Raw genomic sequence first — 18,504 nt, forward strand, 5'->3', positions numbered from 1 at the left:
GGGCCTGGTCGGGTATTTGCAGTATATCCCTTACGGCCGACTCATTGAAGAAGAACTCCTCGTCCGACTTGAGGTGAGTAATCCCAGTTCTGATGTCCAAAAGTTATTAAGAGATGGTAGCAGCAACATTATGTACAAATTATGTTACGAACAACAATAGCATGATTGGTTTAGAGCCGATATGACGTCAGGCCTACCCTCGGGCGCCATCACTACGTCAGTTCTGATGTCCAAAAGTTATTAAGAGATGGTAGCAGCAACATTATGTACAAATTATGTTACGAACAACAATAGCATGATTGGTTTAGAGCCGATATGACGTCAGGCCTACCCTCGGGCGCCATCACTACGTCTTCCCCATCATTTGCAACAATATCAATGAGCGTCATCACTATCTTTCCTTTGCGGTTCTTCAAACTGTCGTGGTTACCAGCTGAGATAAGCTTTTTTGAGTTGATTTTACTCCTGGCTCAGAGTTTGTCTGAGCTGTGTCTTAACATCATCCTAAAACACTCTGTGCTGGGAGTTATATATATTTTTAACCATAAAACAGTTTTATCAGGATTCCTAAGATATTTTCTGAGATTCTTTTTGGATACCGGACCCAGGTTTATATCCCGCGTGTCACCATGGCGCCCAACATGAGGGGGTCTCTCATAGGGGAGGAGGTCAAAGGGGGATAAATGTGGCAGACATGAGTCAGTCATGGTCTCGTGATGAGGTAGCCCCGCCTGCAAACTTCCAAACCAATGTCTGCCCTCGATCCAAGAGGGAATTTCCTCTTGGTCTAAAGGTCTAAGATGTGGGAGACCCTGTTTATATCCCTTGTGTTCCATACGGACATCAAAATAAATCCTTTCATTGTCTGCACATGCTTGTGGATTGTTGAATTATTCAAGAGTGTAATATGGTTAGGTTGCATTATTCAATATTGTAATATGTTTTAGAAGATAAGTTGTTGGATTGTTGTTTTTGCTTCCTGGCTAGTTGCTACTGCGATATTTACGGTCAAGTTGAGCTGAGGAGCAAGAATGTCGCGTTGCCAGCCACAACAAAAGGTGAGGCAAGGATGTGATGGGAATTGAAAAGTAGAAATCTCACCACTCAGACTCTCCTTCATCTCTCGTAGTGGGAATAGGGCCGAAATGTGTGTACTCAAAAGAAATGCATCTAACGTGCCTCCGCTGCTGCAGCTAGTGTACCGACTGCCTCTACCGTTACAAACACAATAACTGCATTTTCAACTAAATTGCCTCTACAAGCAGTGACAAATATATACATCTATAGATTGCTTCATGACCCTGAGTGGGTGTGTGTAATATCATGAGGGATTTCAAAAAGAAAGAAAGCGCTAAGAAGAATTATGCTTCAGGCAAAGAGGCTGTTAGGCAAATGTTTCTGTTATGGAGTCAGTAATCCTTTGTTCTAAGCTGGCTGGGAGCCAAGAGAAACCAGAGGTCCAGACCTGCGTAGACTGTGTCCAAAATGGAATAGAATTCCCTATATAGGCTCTGATCAAGGGTAGTGCCCTACTATTATGTTACTGCTGCTCTTTAATGACTTGTTACCTTTCTTTCTTATTCTTATCCGTATTTTTTTTAAACTGCATTGTTAGTTAGGGGCTCGTAAGTAAGCGTTTCACTGTAAGGTTATAACTAACCCTGATTCACATGGCCATCCTACCCATGCTAGATTACGGAGACATCATTTATAGACACCTGTTGTATTCGGCGCATGTGACTAATAAAATTAGATTTGATTTATATAGGGATTAGGGTGCCATTTGGGACAACACTACACTACCAGACCAAGGGGAACACAGTGTCGCACGCCCCCTCCCTTTTTTTTAACCTTTATTTATCTAGGCAAGTCAGTTAAGAACAAATTCTTATTTACAATAACGGCCTCCCAAAAGGCAAAAGGCCTCCTGCGGGGACAGGGGCTGGGATTAAAAAATAAAAATATAAAAAATATAAATATAGGACAAAACACACATCATGACAAGAGAGACAACACTACATAAAAAGAGACCTCACACAACAACATAGCAAGGCAGCAACACATGACAACAACATGGTAGCAACATAACATGGTACAAACATGATTGGGCACAGACAACAGCACAAAGGGCAAGACGGTAGAGACAACAATACATCACGCAAAACACCCACAACTGTCAGTAAAAGTGTCCATTATTGAGTCTTTGAATGAAGAGATTAAGATAAAACTGTCCAGTTTGAGTGTTTGTTGCAGCTCGTTCCAGTCGCTAGCTGCAGCGAACTGAAAAGACGAGCGACCCAGGGATGTGTGTGCTTTTGGGACCTTTAACAGAATGCGACTGGCAGAACGGGTGTTGTATGTGGTGGCTGAGGGCTGCAGTAGATATCTCAGATAGGGGGGGGTGAGGCCTAAGAGGGTTTTATAAATAAGCATCAACCAGTGGGTCTTGCGACGTGAAAACAGAGATGACCAGTTTACAGAGGAGTATAGTGCAATGATGTGTCCTATAAGGAGCATTGGTGGCAAATCTGATGGCCGAATGGTAAAGAACATCTAGCCGCTCGAGAGCACCCTTACCTGCCAATCTATAAATGATGTCTCATAATCTAGCATGGGTAGGATGGTCATGTGAATCAGGTTTAGTTTGGAAACTGGGATGAAAGAGGAGCGATTATGATAGAGAAAACTAAGTCTAGATTTAACTTTAGCAAAGCCTGCAGCTTTGATATGTGCTGAGAGAAGGACAGTGTACCGTCTAGCCATACTCCCAAGAACTTGTATGAGGTATACCCCCTCAAGCTCTGAACCCTCAGAAGTAGTAATCACACCTGTGGGGAGAGGGCATTGTTCTTACCAAACCACATGACCTTTGTTTTGGAGGTGTTCAGAACAAGGTTAAGGATAGAGAAAGCTTGTTGGACACTAAGAAAGCTTTGTTGTAGAGCATTTAACACAACATTTGGGGAGGGGCCAGCTGAGTATAAGACTGTATCATCTGCATATAAATGGATGAGAGAGCTTCCTACTGCCTGAGCTATGTTGTTGATGTAAATTGGGAAGAGTGTGGGGCCTAGGATAGAGCCTTGGGGTACTCCCTTGGTGACAGGCAGTGGCGGAGACAGCAGATTTTCTGACTTTATAAACTGCACTCTTTGAGAGAGGATGTTAGCAAACCAGGCTAAAGACCCCTCAGAGACACCAATACTCCTTAGCCGGCCAACAAGAATGGAATGGTCTACCATATCAAAAGCTTTGGCCAAGTCAATAAAAATAGCAGCACAACATTGCTTAGAATCATGGGCAATGGTGAGATCATTGAGGACCTTTAAGGTTGCAGTGACACATCCATAACCTGAGTGGAAACCAGATTGCATACCAGAGAGAATACTATAGACATCAAGAAAGCCAGTCAGTTGATTGATGACAAGTTTTTCCAACACTTTTGATAAACAGGGCAAAATATAAATAGGCCTATAACAATTAGGATCAGCTTGATCTGCCCCTTTAAATAAAGGACAAACCGTGGCTGCCTTCCAAGCAATAGGAACCTCCCCAGAAAGGAGAGACAGGTTAAAAAAAGTTGGAGAAAGGCTTGGCGATGACAGGGGCAGCAAGCTTAAAGAAGAAAGGGTCTGACCCAGAAGTTTTTTTGGGGGTCACGTTTCAGGAGCCCCTTTAGCACCTCGGACTCAGTGACTGCCTGCAGAGACAAACTTTGTTGCGGGACAGGGGAGAAAGAGGGAGAAGCATCAGGGATAGTCATATTAGAAGGGGTGGGAGATGAGGACATGTTGGATGGGCAAGGAGACATGGCTGAGTCAAATAGGAATCCTGACTTAATGAAGTGGTGATTAAAGAGCTCAGCCATGTGCTTCTTGTCAGTAACAACCACATCATCAACTTTAAGGGACATGGGTAGCTGTGAGGAGGAGGGTTTATTCTCCAGGTCTTTAACCGTTTTCCAGAACTTCTTGGGGTTAGACCCACAGAGAGAGAACTGCTCCTTAAAGTAACTATCTTTGGCCTTCCGGATAGCCTGAGTGCACTTATTTCTCATTTGCCTGAACAAGAGCCAGTCAGCCTGAGTATGCGTATGCAGAGCTTTTTGCCTAATAGAATTTTTGAGGTGGAGTCAAGGTTGAACAAGGGGCTGAACCTGGTTTTAATTCTCATTTTCTTTATGCGGGCGTGTTTGTTATACCACTGAAAATATCAAAAAGAAGGTCCAAGAATCATTTAGGTCACCTAGCAGGACAAATTCAGATTTAGTGTAAGGGGCCAGGAGGGAGCTTAGGGCAGGTAGGGTACATGCCGGTGCTGATGGAGGACAATAGCACCCATCAACAGTCAACAAAGAGCTATTTGAAAGTTTAATGCTTAAAACCAGCTAATTAAATTGTTTGGGGACAGACTTGGTGGAGACAACCCGAGCACTGAAGGTGATCCTTGGTAAGGATTGCCACTCCCCCACCTTTGAAAGGTCTTGCCGAAAAAGGTTATAACCAGAAAGCCTAACATCAGTATTCAAAACACTCTTCCTTAACCACATCTCAGTAATGATCAACACATCTGGATTGGAGCTGTGAACCCACACTTTCCATTGATTCATTTTAGGTAATAAGCTTCTAGTGGTAACGTGCAGAAAACCCAGGCTTTTATGAGAGGAGAAATCAGTGAAGCAGATATCAGAGCACACGTCAGAATTGTGGCTAGCAACAGTAGGTGGGCCAGGATGTACATGCACATTTCCAGATCATCAACAGTAATACAATCAAGGCACTGCATAGTACAGGGAGAGCTCTGCATTGCTGATTTATGACATCTGCATGTGCATCAGATGGCAACAAGATCATATTGTACAGCAATTTCATCAGGTAACATGAATACGAAGCCAGCGATGAGGTGGTTAGGATGGGAATGGGATGGGAGGCCAACAGTCTGTGTAACCAATAGATGGAAACCATACACTCTTACAGTAAATGTGAATTGGGCCAAGTTGGAGGTAATAATGCATATAGGTTATAGTTTATTGACACCAAAAGCTTGATTTTATGGCTGTTTTTAAACACATTTCCTGCATTTCTACGCAGTAATGATTTCTGTTCACTACTTGGTCAATTGATTTGATAGCATGTTTAATCTGTGCAAATAAATTCCATGAATTGATTGTTCACCTCTGTTGACTTTTATTCTGTAATATGGCATACTGTAACCGTGTGTTCAAGCTAATCAAAGTTGATTTATGATACAGCGTAGTATAAGCTACACAATACAATGAAATGCCTACTCGCAACGAAAGCTCTCTTCGCAAACAGTGCAATGATAGTACACTATATGTAATTATATTTAGATTAGGCTATAGCCTACAAATAGCTATCCCACGTAGTCGTAGGCCTATTCGGTTATACGGGAAATGATTGTTGTTTGTTCCTGAACTGGCCAAATGACAGAGCTGTCCTTCAGCAACACAAGTTGGTTCAACTTCTTTAACAACGTTGCGCGATTCTGGCGCTGTCCTTTCATCACCAGGAAGGGCTCTCCAATCACTTCAAATAGCACTCATCAAGATATGTCACCTACGCCTGATGGTCCTGGTCATCACTTGTTGTTATTACAAATAAGATATGATCACTTCTCACAGTGATGCTCGTTTTGTAAAGTTGGATCAAAGCAGAATCAATGTCTCGCAAGATCCCATAATGATTCATTTGCATTTTACTGATGCAGATGCAGTTTAGATGTTTCCCCCGGTAAAACCTGAAGAATTATCCTTATCATTCATATTTTGAAATGAAGTATGCCTAACTTGGTGTTTGAGAGTATTACAAATAGAACATTTTCTTGAGACAATATGTGTGGGCATACAGTAGGCAGAAGTTGCAATTGGAGGATGCATTTTATGCCTAGGCCTATTCTACAATGAGTTCCCATAGGCTACATCTGTCGGTACAAACATTGATTGAGGAAATTATTATGTCATTTAAATATATTTTTTTGCACTCCCTTACCTCCATAAAATGCACTAGTCCTTAACCAAAACAGCAGACGATACCTCTCTGATTCCCGTACATTACATACACAGATGCACGCTGCACGCATGCATGTACTGTACACACAGGAAGAATTTAAAAAATAACTGCCTTCCATGTTGACCAGCTGGCCTTGTCCTTGACACACAACTGAGACACTCATTCTCTTACGCTCAAAAACACTCAAAACCTCAACACACCCATACCCAGGTGCTTACACCCCCTCACTCCCCCGTTCCCCCCATTCCTCCACCCGCACACGGTGCACTCTGACCCCCAAAAGCCAGGTGACAGGTGCTCCTCCAACCCCAACTCTCACCACTTCTCTGCTCTACTCAGTACTGACACACACAGGGTTGGATCTTAAGTAGTATTTCCAGTACTCTTACATAGTAGCTACAATACTACGTCTTCTCATAATTCACATAGTTATAATATACAATCATAGACAGGAGCAATGGAACAATACAGATTGGCAATCCGACTGATGCATTTCCTTGTGTTCATAGTACACAACATTCTTGACCTGGACTGGACAGCACTATACACCATTCAAGACTTATCACTTAGCACTGTGTTTTCCCAATGAATGTATTCATATTCACATTGTATGCATGTATGTTCCTTAGAATGGCAGAGACCCCCCTGCTGGCCTGCGGGTGTATATTTAAGCATAAGGCCCGAGGAGGTGTGGTATATGGCAATAAGGCTCCTTGGGTGTTTGTGATATATGGCCAATATATCACGGCTAAGGGCTGTTCTTACGCACGACGCAAGGCGGAGTGCCTGGACACAGCCCTTAGCCGTGATATATTGGCCATATATCACAAACACCCAAGGAGCCTTATTGCCATTATAAACTGGTTACCAATGTAATTAGAGCAGTAAAACTAAACATTTTGTCGGATATACCATGGCTTTCAGCCAATCAGAATTCAGGGCTCAAACCACCCAGTTTATAATAAGAAATTAGTGTGTCACTGGATTAAAATGACAATAGTACTTACTCTAATTCTATGGGTCTCTTATGATTCAATTGTATGGGGTTTGTGCCTTGTTTTGTGTTCTGTCCCTATAACAGTGATAGCATTTAGTTCCTACCTACACCGTGTCTATGGTCATTGGTTCCTACCTACACGGTGTCTATGGTGATTGGTTCCTACCTGCAGCAGAGTGAATGAGGATGCTCTGGTTGGGCCTCAGGTTGCCAAAGTCAAACAGCATCATGTAGGCGGTGATGTAGTTGACGGGGAGGGCGGCGGCCTCCTCAAAAGTCATGCCCTCTGGGATGAGGAACGTGTGGGTAGCGGGCACCACGGCCACCTCCTGCCACAGCCCACAGCGGTTGAGCACCAGAACCTTGTCACCCACCTGCATGGACGGGAAAGTGTCATGGTTTACTACAAGGTTGCAAAATCCTAGTACATTTCTGACAATTCCCAAGGTTTCCAGGAATCCTGGTTGGAAGGTTCGCAGAATCAGAAGGGAATAGGCAGGAGGGAATAGGCAGGAGGGAATAGGCAGGAGGGAATAGGCAGGAAATCCTGCACCCAAACAGGATTTGGGGGAAACCTGGGAATGTGGATAAAGTTAGTGGGATTTTGCAACCCTAACTAGTGTGTATCTACTGTAGACATGTCATTTAGTTCACAAGTTACAAGTGGATATGTTGATGGAAAGCAAGGGATCAGCTGTTTTGTGGTTTGGTGTTGGGGGGAATTTTACAAATCAAAGGTTCACAATGCAAATGACTGTGGCGGTCAGGTTAGTTATTTTGTCATTAGTTATTTGTTATATAGGTTAGCACATTCACTCTGACCACACACTGTGACAACAGTCAACAACATAACATGATATGGCATTAGCCCCCACTGCTACTCCTCTCTCTTTGACAATTATCTCCTCCCTCCTTATCACCCCAACCCCAACCCCCTCCCCTCCTCTCCCCTGCTTGTCATTTTGGGCGACGTGTCCCCATTCAGGCTTATCAGAGCAGCAGGATCCTCCGACCCTCTCCTGCCTGTCCAGGAGGAAGAGCCCCATTGTAAACTCCCCCTGCCGAGGGACTGGCCAATCAGGGAGGAAAACACCAGGGACACAGGAAACAGAGCCCACCACCGCATTCTAACATTCTTCCTGTTTTCTTCCTCCTCCCTCCTCCACCCCACCACTGCATCCATCTGACTCCTTCCTTCTCTCGCTCCACTCCTCTCCCTTTCCCTCAACCTGTCACTCTTCCTCGCTGTCTGTCCCTCTCACTCCTTCAGTATCTCTTCTAATTGTCTCTCTCTCTCTCCATCGTCCTCTGTCTCACTCTCTCTGTCTTGCACAGCCTAGCCCCTCTTTTTTTCCATCTCCCTCCCTCTCTCCTCCTCCCTCCATGGGCCCTGTGCGAGGAGTTGCCCGTTTCCCCTCTTCCTCATCAGTGAGACAGGACAATGGATCCCATCTTCTCCCCTCCCTCTCTCCTCCTCCCTCCATGGGCCCTGTGCGAGGAGTTGCCCGTTTCCTCTCTTCCTCATCAGTGAGACAGGACAATGGATCCCATCTTCTCCCCTGGCCGCTCTCCACTCATCAGCGGCCCTGCCAGATTCTTCTCCATGGTTGAGCACAAGACAAGCTCTCTCCTCCTAGGAACAAACCCACTCCTCCCGCCCCATCCTCCCCACCATCCTCCCGCCCACCCGGGCCTCTCTAATGGTCTGGAGGGAGCGATGCGCCTCGCTGTCTGTCTATCCACTCCAATTAGAGAGATCTTCCCTCTCATTCACTCTCCCTCCCTTTATATCCCCGTCTCAAGCTGATGCGTTTTGAGACCTTCCTCTTTCTCTCTTTCGGTCCTTTTCTATCAGTCTACATCTTTACATCTTTTTAACTCTCTTCCTTTCCCTCTGCCCATCCTTCTCCCCATCTCCATCTCCCCGTGTCTGTGGTGAAACTCATTGCCCTCAGTCTGTTAATTGGAGCTCCAGCATGGCAGGTAGGATCAATAGGCGTTGGAGCCTAGCAGAAAACACACTGATGACTCAACCCTCACATTCAACTACATCGGCAAGTATTGTGTGCCCATGTAAGGCATGTGAGTGGCCGTCACACACACACACACACACACGTGTGAACACACACACACACACACACACACACACACACGTGTGAACACACACACACACACACACACACACACACACACACACGTAACACACACACACACACATACACACACACACACGAGAAGAACACACACACACACCTGCACACACGCAAACAGAAGAACAACAGACACACAGAACAGAGTCCCACTCAAACACACTCTTGGCCAAAGTCCTCCTTGTGACTTGTCTATCACAGCACTCGTTACTGTATGACCCCCCCCACCCCCTCCTGCTTCTCTCATGTCCTCCCCCCTTGACTCTCCAGCCTCTAATGAAGTCACCACACAGTGTATGAGGGGGAAGCTTCTCAAAGAGCCTTGTAGTCAGCTGCTGTACACCAATGGCCTTTAACAACTAGTGATTCAGGTTTGGGGGTATGTGGCCCACAAGTTGGAGGTTATGTGGTTTGACGATCTCATCAACTATTTGCCCCCAATTGGTTAGATCATGGATTCTAGTCTCAACCGCATGAGCAGCTGTGAACTCCGTATGGCACCTTCATGTTCTCATGGGGCCTAGGTTAGACTAAAGGACAAAGGACAATGTATTCATCCTACTGTATTGTGCCAGCAGTGTTGTCGTCTAACATTGTTAAGCGCAAATTATAGGCGTCCCATTGTGACATAGCTACAGGGCTCTGAGACCGCCGTCCACGGTTGACACACAGCCCATAATTCCCAGCGAACGCGTCTCCGGCACGCCTCCTCTATTCTTTTGAAAGTGTTGACGGTTGGAACAGCTAAGGACTGTCCTTCTGCATGACACAACGCGGAGTGCCTGGACACAGCCCTTAGCCGTGGTATATTGGCCATATACCACAAACCCCCAAGGTGCCTTATTGCTATTATAAACTGGTTACCAATGTAAATAGAGCAGTAAAAATAAATGTTTTGTCATTCACGTTTTGCTCTGATATACCACGGCAGTCATCCAATCAACATTCAGGGCTCGAACCACCCAGGTTATAATAGTTGTTATAAACTGGGAGGGTTTGAGCCCTGAATGCTGATTGGCTGACATCTGTGGTATATCAGACCATGTACCACGGTATGACAAAACATGCCAAACCAGCTTTGTTATGACAAAAGCTGGTTACCCGCTCTAATTACGCTGGTAACCAGTTTATAATAGCAATAAGGCACCTCGGGGGATTGTGGATTACGGCCAATATACCACAGCTAAGAGCTGTGTCCAGGCACTCCACACTCATGCAGAAGAACAGCCCTTAGTTGTAGTATATTGGCCATATAACACACCCCAACGGGCCTTATTAATTAATTATAACATTGACGAAAGCACACACACTCCAAAAAAACTTGACAGAACCGAGAGGGACCAAGAACGACAACGTAGAAATACGATGTCTGTTTGTCTCCAAGTTTCCAGGCGTCTGATTCTCTCCTCTCTTTGCTGTTTGTGGCCGACTATCAAGACAGACGGTGCAAAACGCATGCTGCGAGTGTGCTTCCCATCTGTAGCGAAGAGGAGGACAAGAGGGACGGAACGGAGCGAGGTAGGAGGGACGGAGGAAATACCAGACTGACAATGTGGGCAGGAGGGAGATAATTGAGAACATATGGGTCAGGTCCTACCAGAGCTCAGCTAAAGCTTATACTCTCAAAAAAGGAAAGGGTTTAGTGAAAAAAAGTGCTGATTGAGGATTGTCAGTCGTGAGTAATAGAGTGCAACTTGGAATATTTCCCTCTTTTTGTCACTTACTCGCTCTTTCCCCTTTCCCTGCACTGCTCGTGTGGTTATTCGGGGTGATGTCACTGTAGTATTAACCTACTTCCAGTCATTGTGTCACTGCAGACTCAGTGACAGTGTGTGTGTATGTGTGCATGTGTCTGTGAGTCTGTGTGTGTGTGAGAGAGAGAGAGAGAGAGAGAGCAGAAGCCTCCCAAAAACAGTGACTGCAACTAAGGTCAGCACATTCCCTGTGAGCTCCCTCCTGCCAAAACACAGAGATCTCTCTATCCATTAGGAAGATTGGCTCTTAATTTAGGGAGTTGGAGTTGGGGGAAGGTAGGGGTAGTATGCAGTGTGTATGTGTGTGTGTGTGTGTGTGTGTGTGTGCGTGCGTGCGTGCGTGCGTGCGTGCGTGCGTGCGTGTGTGACCTTCTAATCCAATCTGCTTGAATAGCAAAGTGCAGTGAGGCCAGGGAAGTATATAATAGGACATGGGTCATATCATATATTATGCTGTAGGACCATTATTATGCTGTAGGACCAATGTGCTGTCAAAGGCTGACACAGAGCCAATAACTCTGGTATATAGACGCTTCTATATGCTCATCTTATCCCTACGGATCTTCAGGTCCAGTGGATTTCAGGGACATGACCACTCCCTGCTGAGACAGAGGTGCACTGATCTTATTAGTGTACGTCCCAAATGACACCCTATCCTCTATGCAGTGCACTACTTTTGACCAGGGCCTCTGGGCATTATACAGAGAATAGGGTGCCATTGGGACGCAGACTTAGACTGATCTGGCACCTTGTCTTTTGTGCTTTAATGGCTCTTGTTGACATGGTCCAAATGCAACAATTGCAGAGTGTTCTTATTTGAATTAGTCTCGACTTGATTTGCCTTCATGTCAATGAGTTTTTTAACAAAAGGTTCCTCAATTGTTTAAGAGCAATAAAGGTTGACAACAGGGTTATAACATCAGAACATACGATTGGTGTTGTAAAAATAGCAATGAATATACATAAAGTCTTTGTGCAGAGTGAACCTTGTGGTTCTCTCATGGAGTTTGATCGGTGATGGCGTTCGGTCTCAGGTTCAAATAATATAGCAACAATATATCTAGGCTACTGTGTGTCTAAATGGTGATATTGTGATAAATGTAACAGGTTTAAAGGGTCGTTAGGCACAATACGTTGCTATTAGCGCCATTGAAAGGATGTGGTTGGCGTTGCCATACCGGCAGTAATGTAACCGGCAGTAAAACATGACTCATCACACTATTCAAACAAGGAGAGGTAGCCTGGCATGATCCATGCATAGGCGATGTCATTATCATACAGGTAATGCTGATTATATGACAATGGATTTCCGTGAATCCATACGATAGATAAGCAGATCAGAAAAAGAATACAGTCCTTTCAAAATATTCTTAGTATGGAAACACACAGACTGTACAAAACATTAAGAACTCCTGCTCTTTCCATGACACAGACTGACCAGGTGAATCCAGGTGAAGGCTATGATCCCTTATTGATGTCACCTGTTAAATCCACTTCAATCAGTGTAGATGAAAGGGGAGGAGACAGGTTGAAGAAGGTTTTTTAAGCCTTGAGACAATTGAGACATGGATTGTGTATGTGTGACATTCAGAGGGTGAATGGGCAAGACAAAAGATTTAAGTGCCTATGAACCGGTATGATAGTCTGTGCCAGGCGCACTGGTTTATGTCAAGACCTGCAACTCTCCAGTGTATTTCATGCTCAAACGTTTCCCGTGTGTATCAAGAATGGTCCACCACCCAAAGTACATCCAGCCACCTTGACATAACTGTGGAAAGCATTGGAGTCAACATGGACCAGCATCCCTGTGGAACCCATCCCACACCTTGCATTATCCATGCCTCCACGAATTGAGGCTGTGCTGAGGGCAAAGGGGGGTGCAACTCAATATTAGGTAGGTGTTCCTAATGTTTGGTATGCTCCGTGTATACCCTAAAAACAGATGAGCGTTGTATGCAGAATATAGCAATATTAATTTCATATCGATAAAAAAAAATCACAAGATTGAATGGTTGGTGATTTGTGACTTTCCCAAAGACATGTCTGTTGACGACGATCGCGAGAAATCATTTCAATGTTCGTCTTCTCATGGTCTTGCGCCTCGCCCTTTCAGTTCGCTTAGTGCGTGAGCCACTGTCGCTCTCCGTAACAAAGGCAACCGTGTCACTACTGCGTGGCGTCGTCCACCACCCTGATGTTTCTGTCACCTAAACGTAGAGATAGCATTGTAATCTCTCCAAATCCACAGAACCGAGTGCTACATGCCTTTCAGCAGGGTCGCTGTCTAGCCGCTGGCGCGACTCCCAATTTGGAGCTGTCAATCTCCGGTGCAACTCATTTTTATTGTCGGTAGACGAGGGGCGCTGGCTTCATTGAACTCACTGCCAATTAAACAATTGTGTCCTTTGCTGGAAGAATAAATTTTAAAAATGCACTACTCGACTTGTAAATTTCCACTCAGAAGATTGAGTGAGTACTCCAGTGCTCTCCATTTACGCACCAGTGCCTGGGCTTGCAATAAACCTCCAAAGCATTAAGGAGGGAAATTAGACTACATTATTCTTGTGAGCTATCATTGTTCCAACTCTCTGGTCGTTTTGAGACTTTGGACAAATAGACCGTCTTATTTTGAAATCAGATAACATAAATATTCAAATATATTGGCCTGGGCGTTTAATGTTGAATGTGGTGATGATGATGGTGATGCTGGTAATAGATGACTAACATGAACACATGTGAGACGGAATTGTCAGTTCAAAACAGCAAAGACTGACACGCCCTAAATCAAACAGCATCCTGATATGAACCCAAATATCTCAAGAAATGAGTTAACCAAATGTGCTTTCTTTGGAACAAAGTAGCCGACAACATATTATTGGTCATGGAAATTGTCAAATGGTCAGGTTTACTAGGCAATCATACGAGTAGGCTAAATCATTTCTAGGACAGTGGCTTCAGAAGCAGGTGAAATGAGAGAGATGGAGAGGAGAGAGCGGAGAGGATGCGGCGCGCTTACTTTTCTATCCGTCACCTCTTCTCCCACAGCCTCGATTTCCCCGGAGCATTCCATCCCCGGCGTGACAGGCGGGGACGGCAGCCGGTCGTACAGACCCTGCCGGGCCAGCAGGTCGGCAAAGTTCAGCCCGCATGCCTTGACCCGCACCATGACTTCTCCGGCCTTGAGTGCCGGCTTCCCCTTCTTCACCTGCAGTTTCACCTTATCATAGCCCCCGTAGCCGGAAAGGACCAGGGAGCGGTAGGTAAACTGCTCTTCCTCGGGGACCTTCTCGGTCGCCGCAGGTGTGGCTGCCGCCTCGGTTGAACTGACTGGCGGTGACTCCGGCTTAGACTCAGATTTCGGCTCGTCGCTTGGTTCATTCTCTTGCTTTGTTTCCTCGGCGTTTTGCTGCTGAGCAGGTGCATCATCGCCAGACATTGTGAAGAGTATTAGTAGGCAGTGACAAGTCTTGAAATTAAACGTTCACTTATTTTGTATTCTCTTGTCTTTAGGAGCTTTGCTGTAATGAAGCGTTGATGAGTCCGATCTGAGGGATTCAGGAGCAAAGAGAGAAGAAAAAACCTGATTCTCAGAGCTTCTTCAGCAGCCTTGCATGAGGACACAGACCCGAGTCAATGAGAGCTTCAGCTGAGGAAAGAGCAGGCTGCCTCGCAACGGCTAAAGTGGACAGAGGTTGTCAACTCCGCGCTCTGACAGTGTGTGTGAGTTGGACGAGAAGGAGGCAAGCTAGAAAACCCGGAGAGCGGAGTAACTGAGGATGAGGAACGAGAAGTGGATTTTATAGAGAAACTGACTGTCCGCCTATACACATTTCGGCATAGCCAGGGACGGGCTGGGACATAAATTCAGCACTGGCATCCCCCCCTGACTGTCTGTCTGTGTATGTGCTTCTTGTTCTCCTCTGTTGTCACTCTGTCTGTCTTTGCTTCTCCTTGTGTACATTGTTTTCCTAATTTATCTACACACCATAACCCATAATGACGAAGCACAAACAAGTTTTTATAAATGTTTGCAAATGTATATATATATATTTTTTAAATACCTTATTCACATAAGTATTCAGACCCTTTGCTATGAGACTCGAAATTGAGGCTCAGGTGCATCCTGTTTCCGTTGATCATCCTTGAGATGTTTCTACAACTTGATGGGAGTCCACCGGTGGTAAATTCAATTGATTGGACATGACTTGGAAAGGCACACAACCTGTCTATATGAGGTCCCACAGTTGACAGTGTATGTCAGAGAAAAATAACAATCCATGAGGTCGAAGGAATTGTCCGTAGAGCTCAGAGACAGGATTATGTTGAGGCACAGATCTGGGGAAGGGTACCAAAACATTTCTGCAGCATCGAAGGTCCCCACGAAACACCAAGACTGAGCAATCGGAAGAGAATGGCATTGGTCAGGGAGGTGACCAAAAACCCAATGGTCATTCTGACAGAGCTCTAGAGTTCCTCTGTGGGGATGGGAGAACCTTCCAGAAGGACAACCAACTCTGCAGCACTCCACTGATCAGGCCTTTATTGTAGAGTGACCAGACAGAAGCCACTCTTCAGTAAAAGGCACATGACAACTCGCTTGGAGTTGGCACTTAAAGGACTCTCAGACCATGAGAAACAAGATTATGTGGTCTGATGAAACCAAGATTGAACTCTTTGGCCTGAATGCCAAGCGTCAAGTCTGGAGGAAACCTGGCACCATCCCTACAGTGAAGCATGGTTGTGGCAGCATCATGCTGTGGGGGTGTTTTTCAGCGGCAGGGACTGGGAAACTAGTCAGGAAAAGATGAATGGAGCAAAGTACAGAGAGATTCTTGATGAAAACCTGCTCCAGGGTGCTCAGGACCTCAGACTGCGGGGGAACGTTCACCTTCCAATGGCACAACGACCCTAAGCACACAGCCAAGACAACGCTGTTGTCTCTTAATGTCCTTGAGTGGCCTAGCCAAAGCCTGGACTTGAACCCGAACGAACATCTCTGGAGAGACCTGAAAATAGCTGTGTAGCAACACTCCCCATCCGCCCAGCCTGACAGAACTTGAGAGGATCTGCAGAGAAGAATGGGGGAAACACCCCAAATACAGGTGTGCCAAGCTTGTAGCGTCATACCCAAGAAGAGGCTTTAATCATTGCCAAAGGTGCTTCAACAAAGTACTGAGTAAAGGGTCTCAATGCTTATGTAAATGTCATATTTTAAGTTATTTTTATTTTGAATACATTTGCAAACATTTCTAAAAACCTGTTTTTGCTTTGTCATTATGGCATATTGTGTGTAGATTGATAAGGTAAAAAAAAAACTATTTCAGAATAAGGCTGTAACGTAACAAAATGTGGAAAACTTCAAGGGGTCTGAATACTTTCCGAATGCACTGTATATAATATAGAGAGAAAACATCAATAAACTGGCAGTACATGTCTCCCTCTCTCTCTCTCTCTCTCTCTCTCTCTCTCTTTCTCTTTTCTCCCAATGTCCACTACACTTGACTGCTGCCGCAGCTGCTGAGCTGTCTATTCTGTGCTCGGTAACACTTTATTTGAATTAAGAGTCCATAATAAATCATTGATAAGGCATTAACAAAACGCTTTCTCACCATTTATTAACCATGACTTCCCCCTTTGTAAATATTAGTAAGGTAGTTATTCGCACATGTATACAGTATATATTTTCTTTAACATCCTGTGTTGTGTGCTTGTTGTTTTACCAGGTACTGCAGGAATGTCTACCAATGGCATGCCCATCTCTTGTGATAATGGTAATGGTAATAAATGGTTTATTATGGACCCTTAAAATAAAGTGTTACCCATCATAGATGTGAATGAATAAACAAAGAGAAAATTATAATACCTTATAACAGCCTGACTACATATTTCAAATTAGAGCATGTCAAGGGTTCCCCCTACTCACTTAGCTTTGTGTTTAAATATTAGGCTACATATAATTCAATAGAAGAAAACAGAGAGAGAAAGAGAGTGAGAGAGACTGCCAGTTCCTTAATGTTTTGATTGTATAATAGAGCCAATGGCTACATTAAGGAATGGGCAGTCTCCTTCTCTCTATGTTTTCTTCTATTGAATTCAATATTCAACCTTGTGTGTTCGTCAAAGAACGATGCCGGGACTAGTTTACGTGGATGCGGATAGATTTCCAGTGATGGGCTTCGTTTGACAGTGTCGTTGCGCGTATTTTTCTGCCAAGAAGTGACAGGCCTTTCAGCAAATGAAATAAGGGGGATATAGGTGGAACTTTCCAGCCTTCAGTGGCAGTGGCTATGTAATGTAATCCGACATTAGAGTCTGTAACGGAGACGCTGAGAGTCAAGAAGCAGGTGCAACATTTAATAAAACAACAAAGATGGAACGAGACAACAGAGGGACGGCCCCCGAACAGAAGGACGGCCCCCGACCAGAGGGACGGCCCCCAGGACGAGGAGCGGGCCGGTCCGGGCGGTGAAGGTGGAAATCGCGGATGATGTTGGGATCCAGAATGTCCTCCATCAGAACCCAACACCGCTTCTCTGGGCCATACCACTCCCAGTCCACCAGGTACTGGAGCCGACCCCCATGACGTCGGGAGTCCAGTAGAGATCTGATGGCATAGGCCGGACCCCCACTCGATGTCCAGGGGGGTGGATGTGAGTCGTGGTGGACAGCATCAGCTATGGGACCAGGAACCACTGGCCTGAGAAGGGAGACATGAAAAGAAGGTGAGATATAGGTTACAGTTTCCCAGTGACTACCATACGCCACCTCGTTGACCTTCCAGAGAACTTTGAACGTCCCCACAAACCGGAGGCTCAGTTTCTTGTAGGGCAGGCAGAGTTGGAGGTTCCTGGTAGAGAGACACGATCCCAAGGGTGGTACACAAAGGTCGCACTGCTTTGGCGGATGCCTGCTCCTTTTGACGGTGGACGGTGCGCTGGAGTCTCACGTGAGCATCACTCCACACTTCTTCTGCGCGCCTGAACCACTCATCAACCGCAGGAGCTTCGGTCTGGCAATGGGAACACGGCGCCAGGGTCGGCTGAAAACTTAGAACACTGGAAGGGGGTCAACCCAGTGGAGTAGTGACATAGAAAATTCTGTCCGTACTCTGCCGATGGAAGGAATCGAGCCCACCCTCCGTGCCGTTCCTGACAGTGACTCCTCAGGAACCTCCCCAGCTCTTGGTTCATTCTCTCCACCTACCCATTGGATTGAGGCCTATACCCCGAAGTGAGGCTGACCGTGATACATAGCTTCTCCATAAAGGCTCGCCATTCCCGTGATGTGAATTAGGGGCCACTGTCGGAGACATAATGCCGGAAGACCTGCTGGAATAGTGCCTCAGCAACCTGGAGAGCAGTAGGAAGACCAGACAGAGGGCCACAAGAGGATATTGAAAATCTATCCACAACCACAAAAATGGTGGTGAAACTGTCAGAGGAGGGGAGATCAGTAGCAAAGTCAATGGATAGATGGGACCAGGGACGCTGAGGCACTGGAAGGGGAAGGAGCTTCCCTGCTGGAGCGTTCCAGGGGGATTTGGTTTGGGCACATACGGACAGGAGTTGACATAA

General features: G+C 45.5%; 1 protein-coding gene across 1 annotated transcript in view; it reads right to left on the reverse strand.

The window, feature by feature from the left end:
* LOC112225970 (synaptic vesicle membrane protein VAT-1 homolog) overlaps positions 1-14,679 on the reverse strand; it is a 41,610-nt gene extending 26,931 nt beyond the window's left edge. Inside the window, exons 1-2 of the mRNA XM_042307571.1 lie at positions 13,947-14,679; positions 7,193-7,400 (exon numbers count right to left, since the gene is read on the reverse strand). Coding sequence (XP_042163505.1) covers positions 7,193-7,400; positions 13,947-14,366 — 628 coding nt within the window. The 5' untranslated portion in view covers positions 14,367-14,679. The remainder of the gene's footprint in view (positions 1-7,192; positions 7,401-13,946) is intronic.
* Positions 14,680-18,504: the final 3,825 nt, after the last annotated feature.

The sequence above is a fragment of the Oncorhynchus tshawytscha genome, linkage group LG27 (assembly GCF_018296145.1).
Source record: "Oncorhynchus tshawytscha isolate Ot180627B linkage group LG27, Otsh_v2.0, whole genome shotgun sequence".
Classification (NCBI taxonomy): domain Eukaryota; kingdom Metazoa; phylum Chordata; class Actinopteri; order Salmoniformes; family Salmonidae; genus Oncorhynchus; species Oncorhynchus tshawytscha.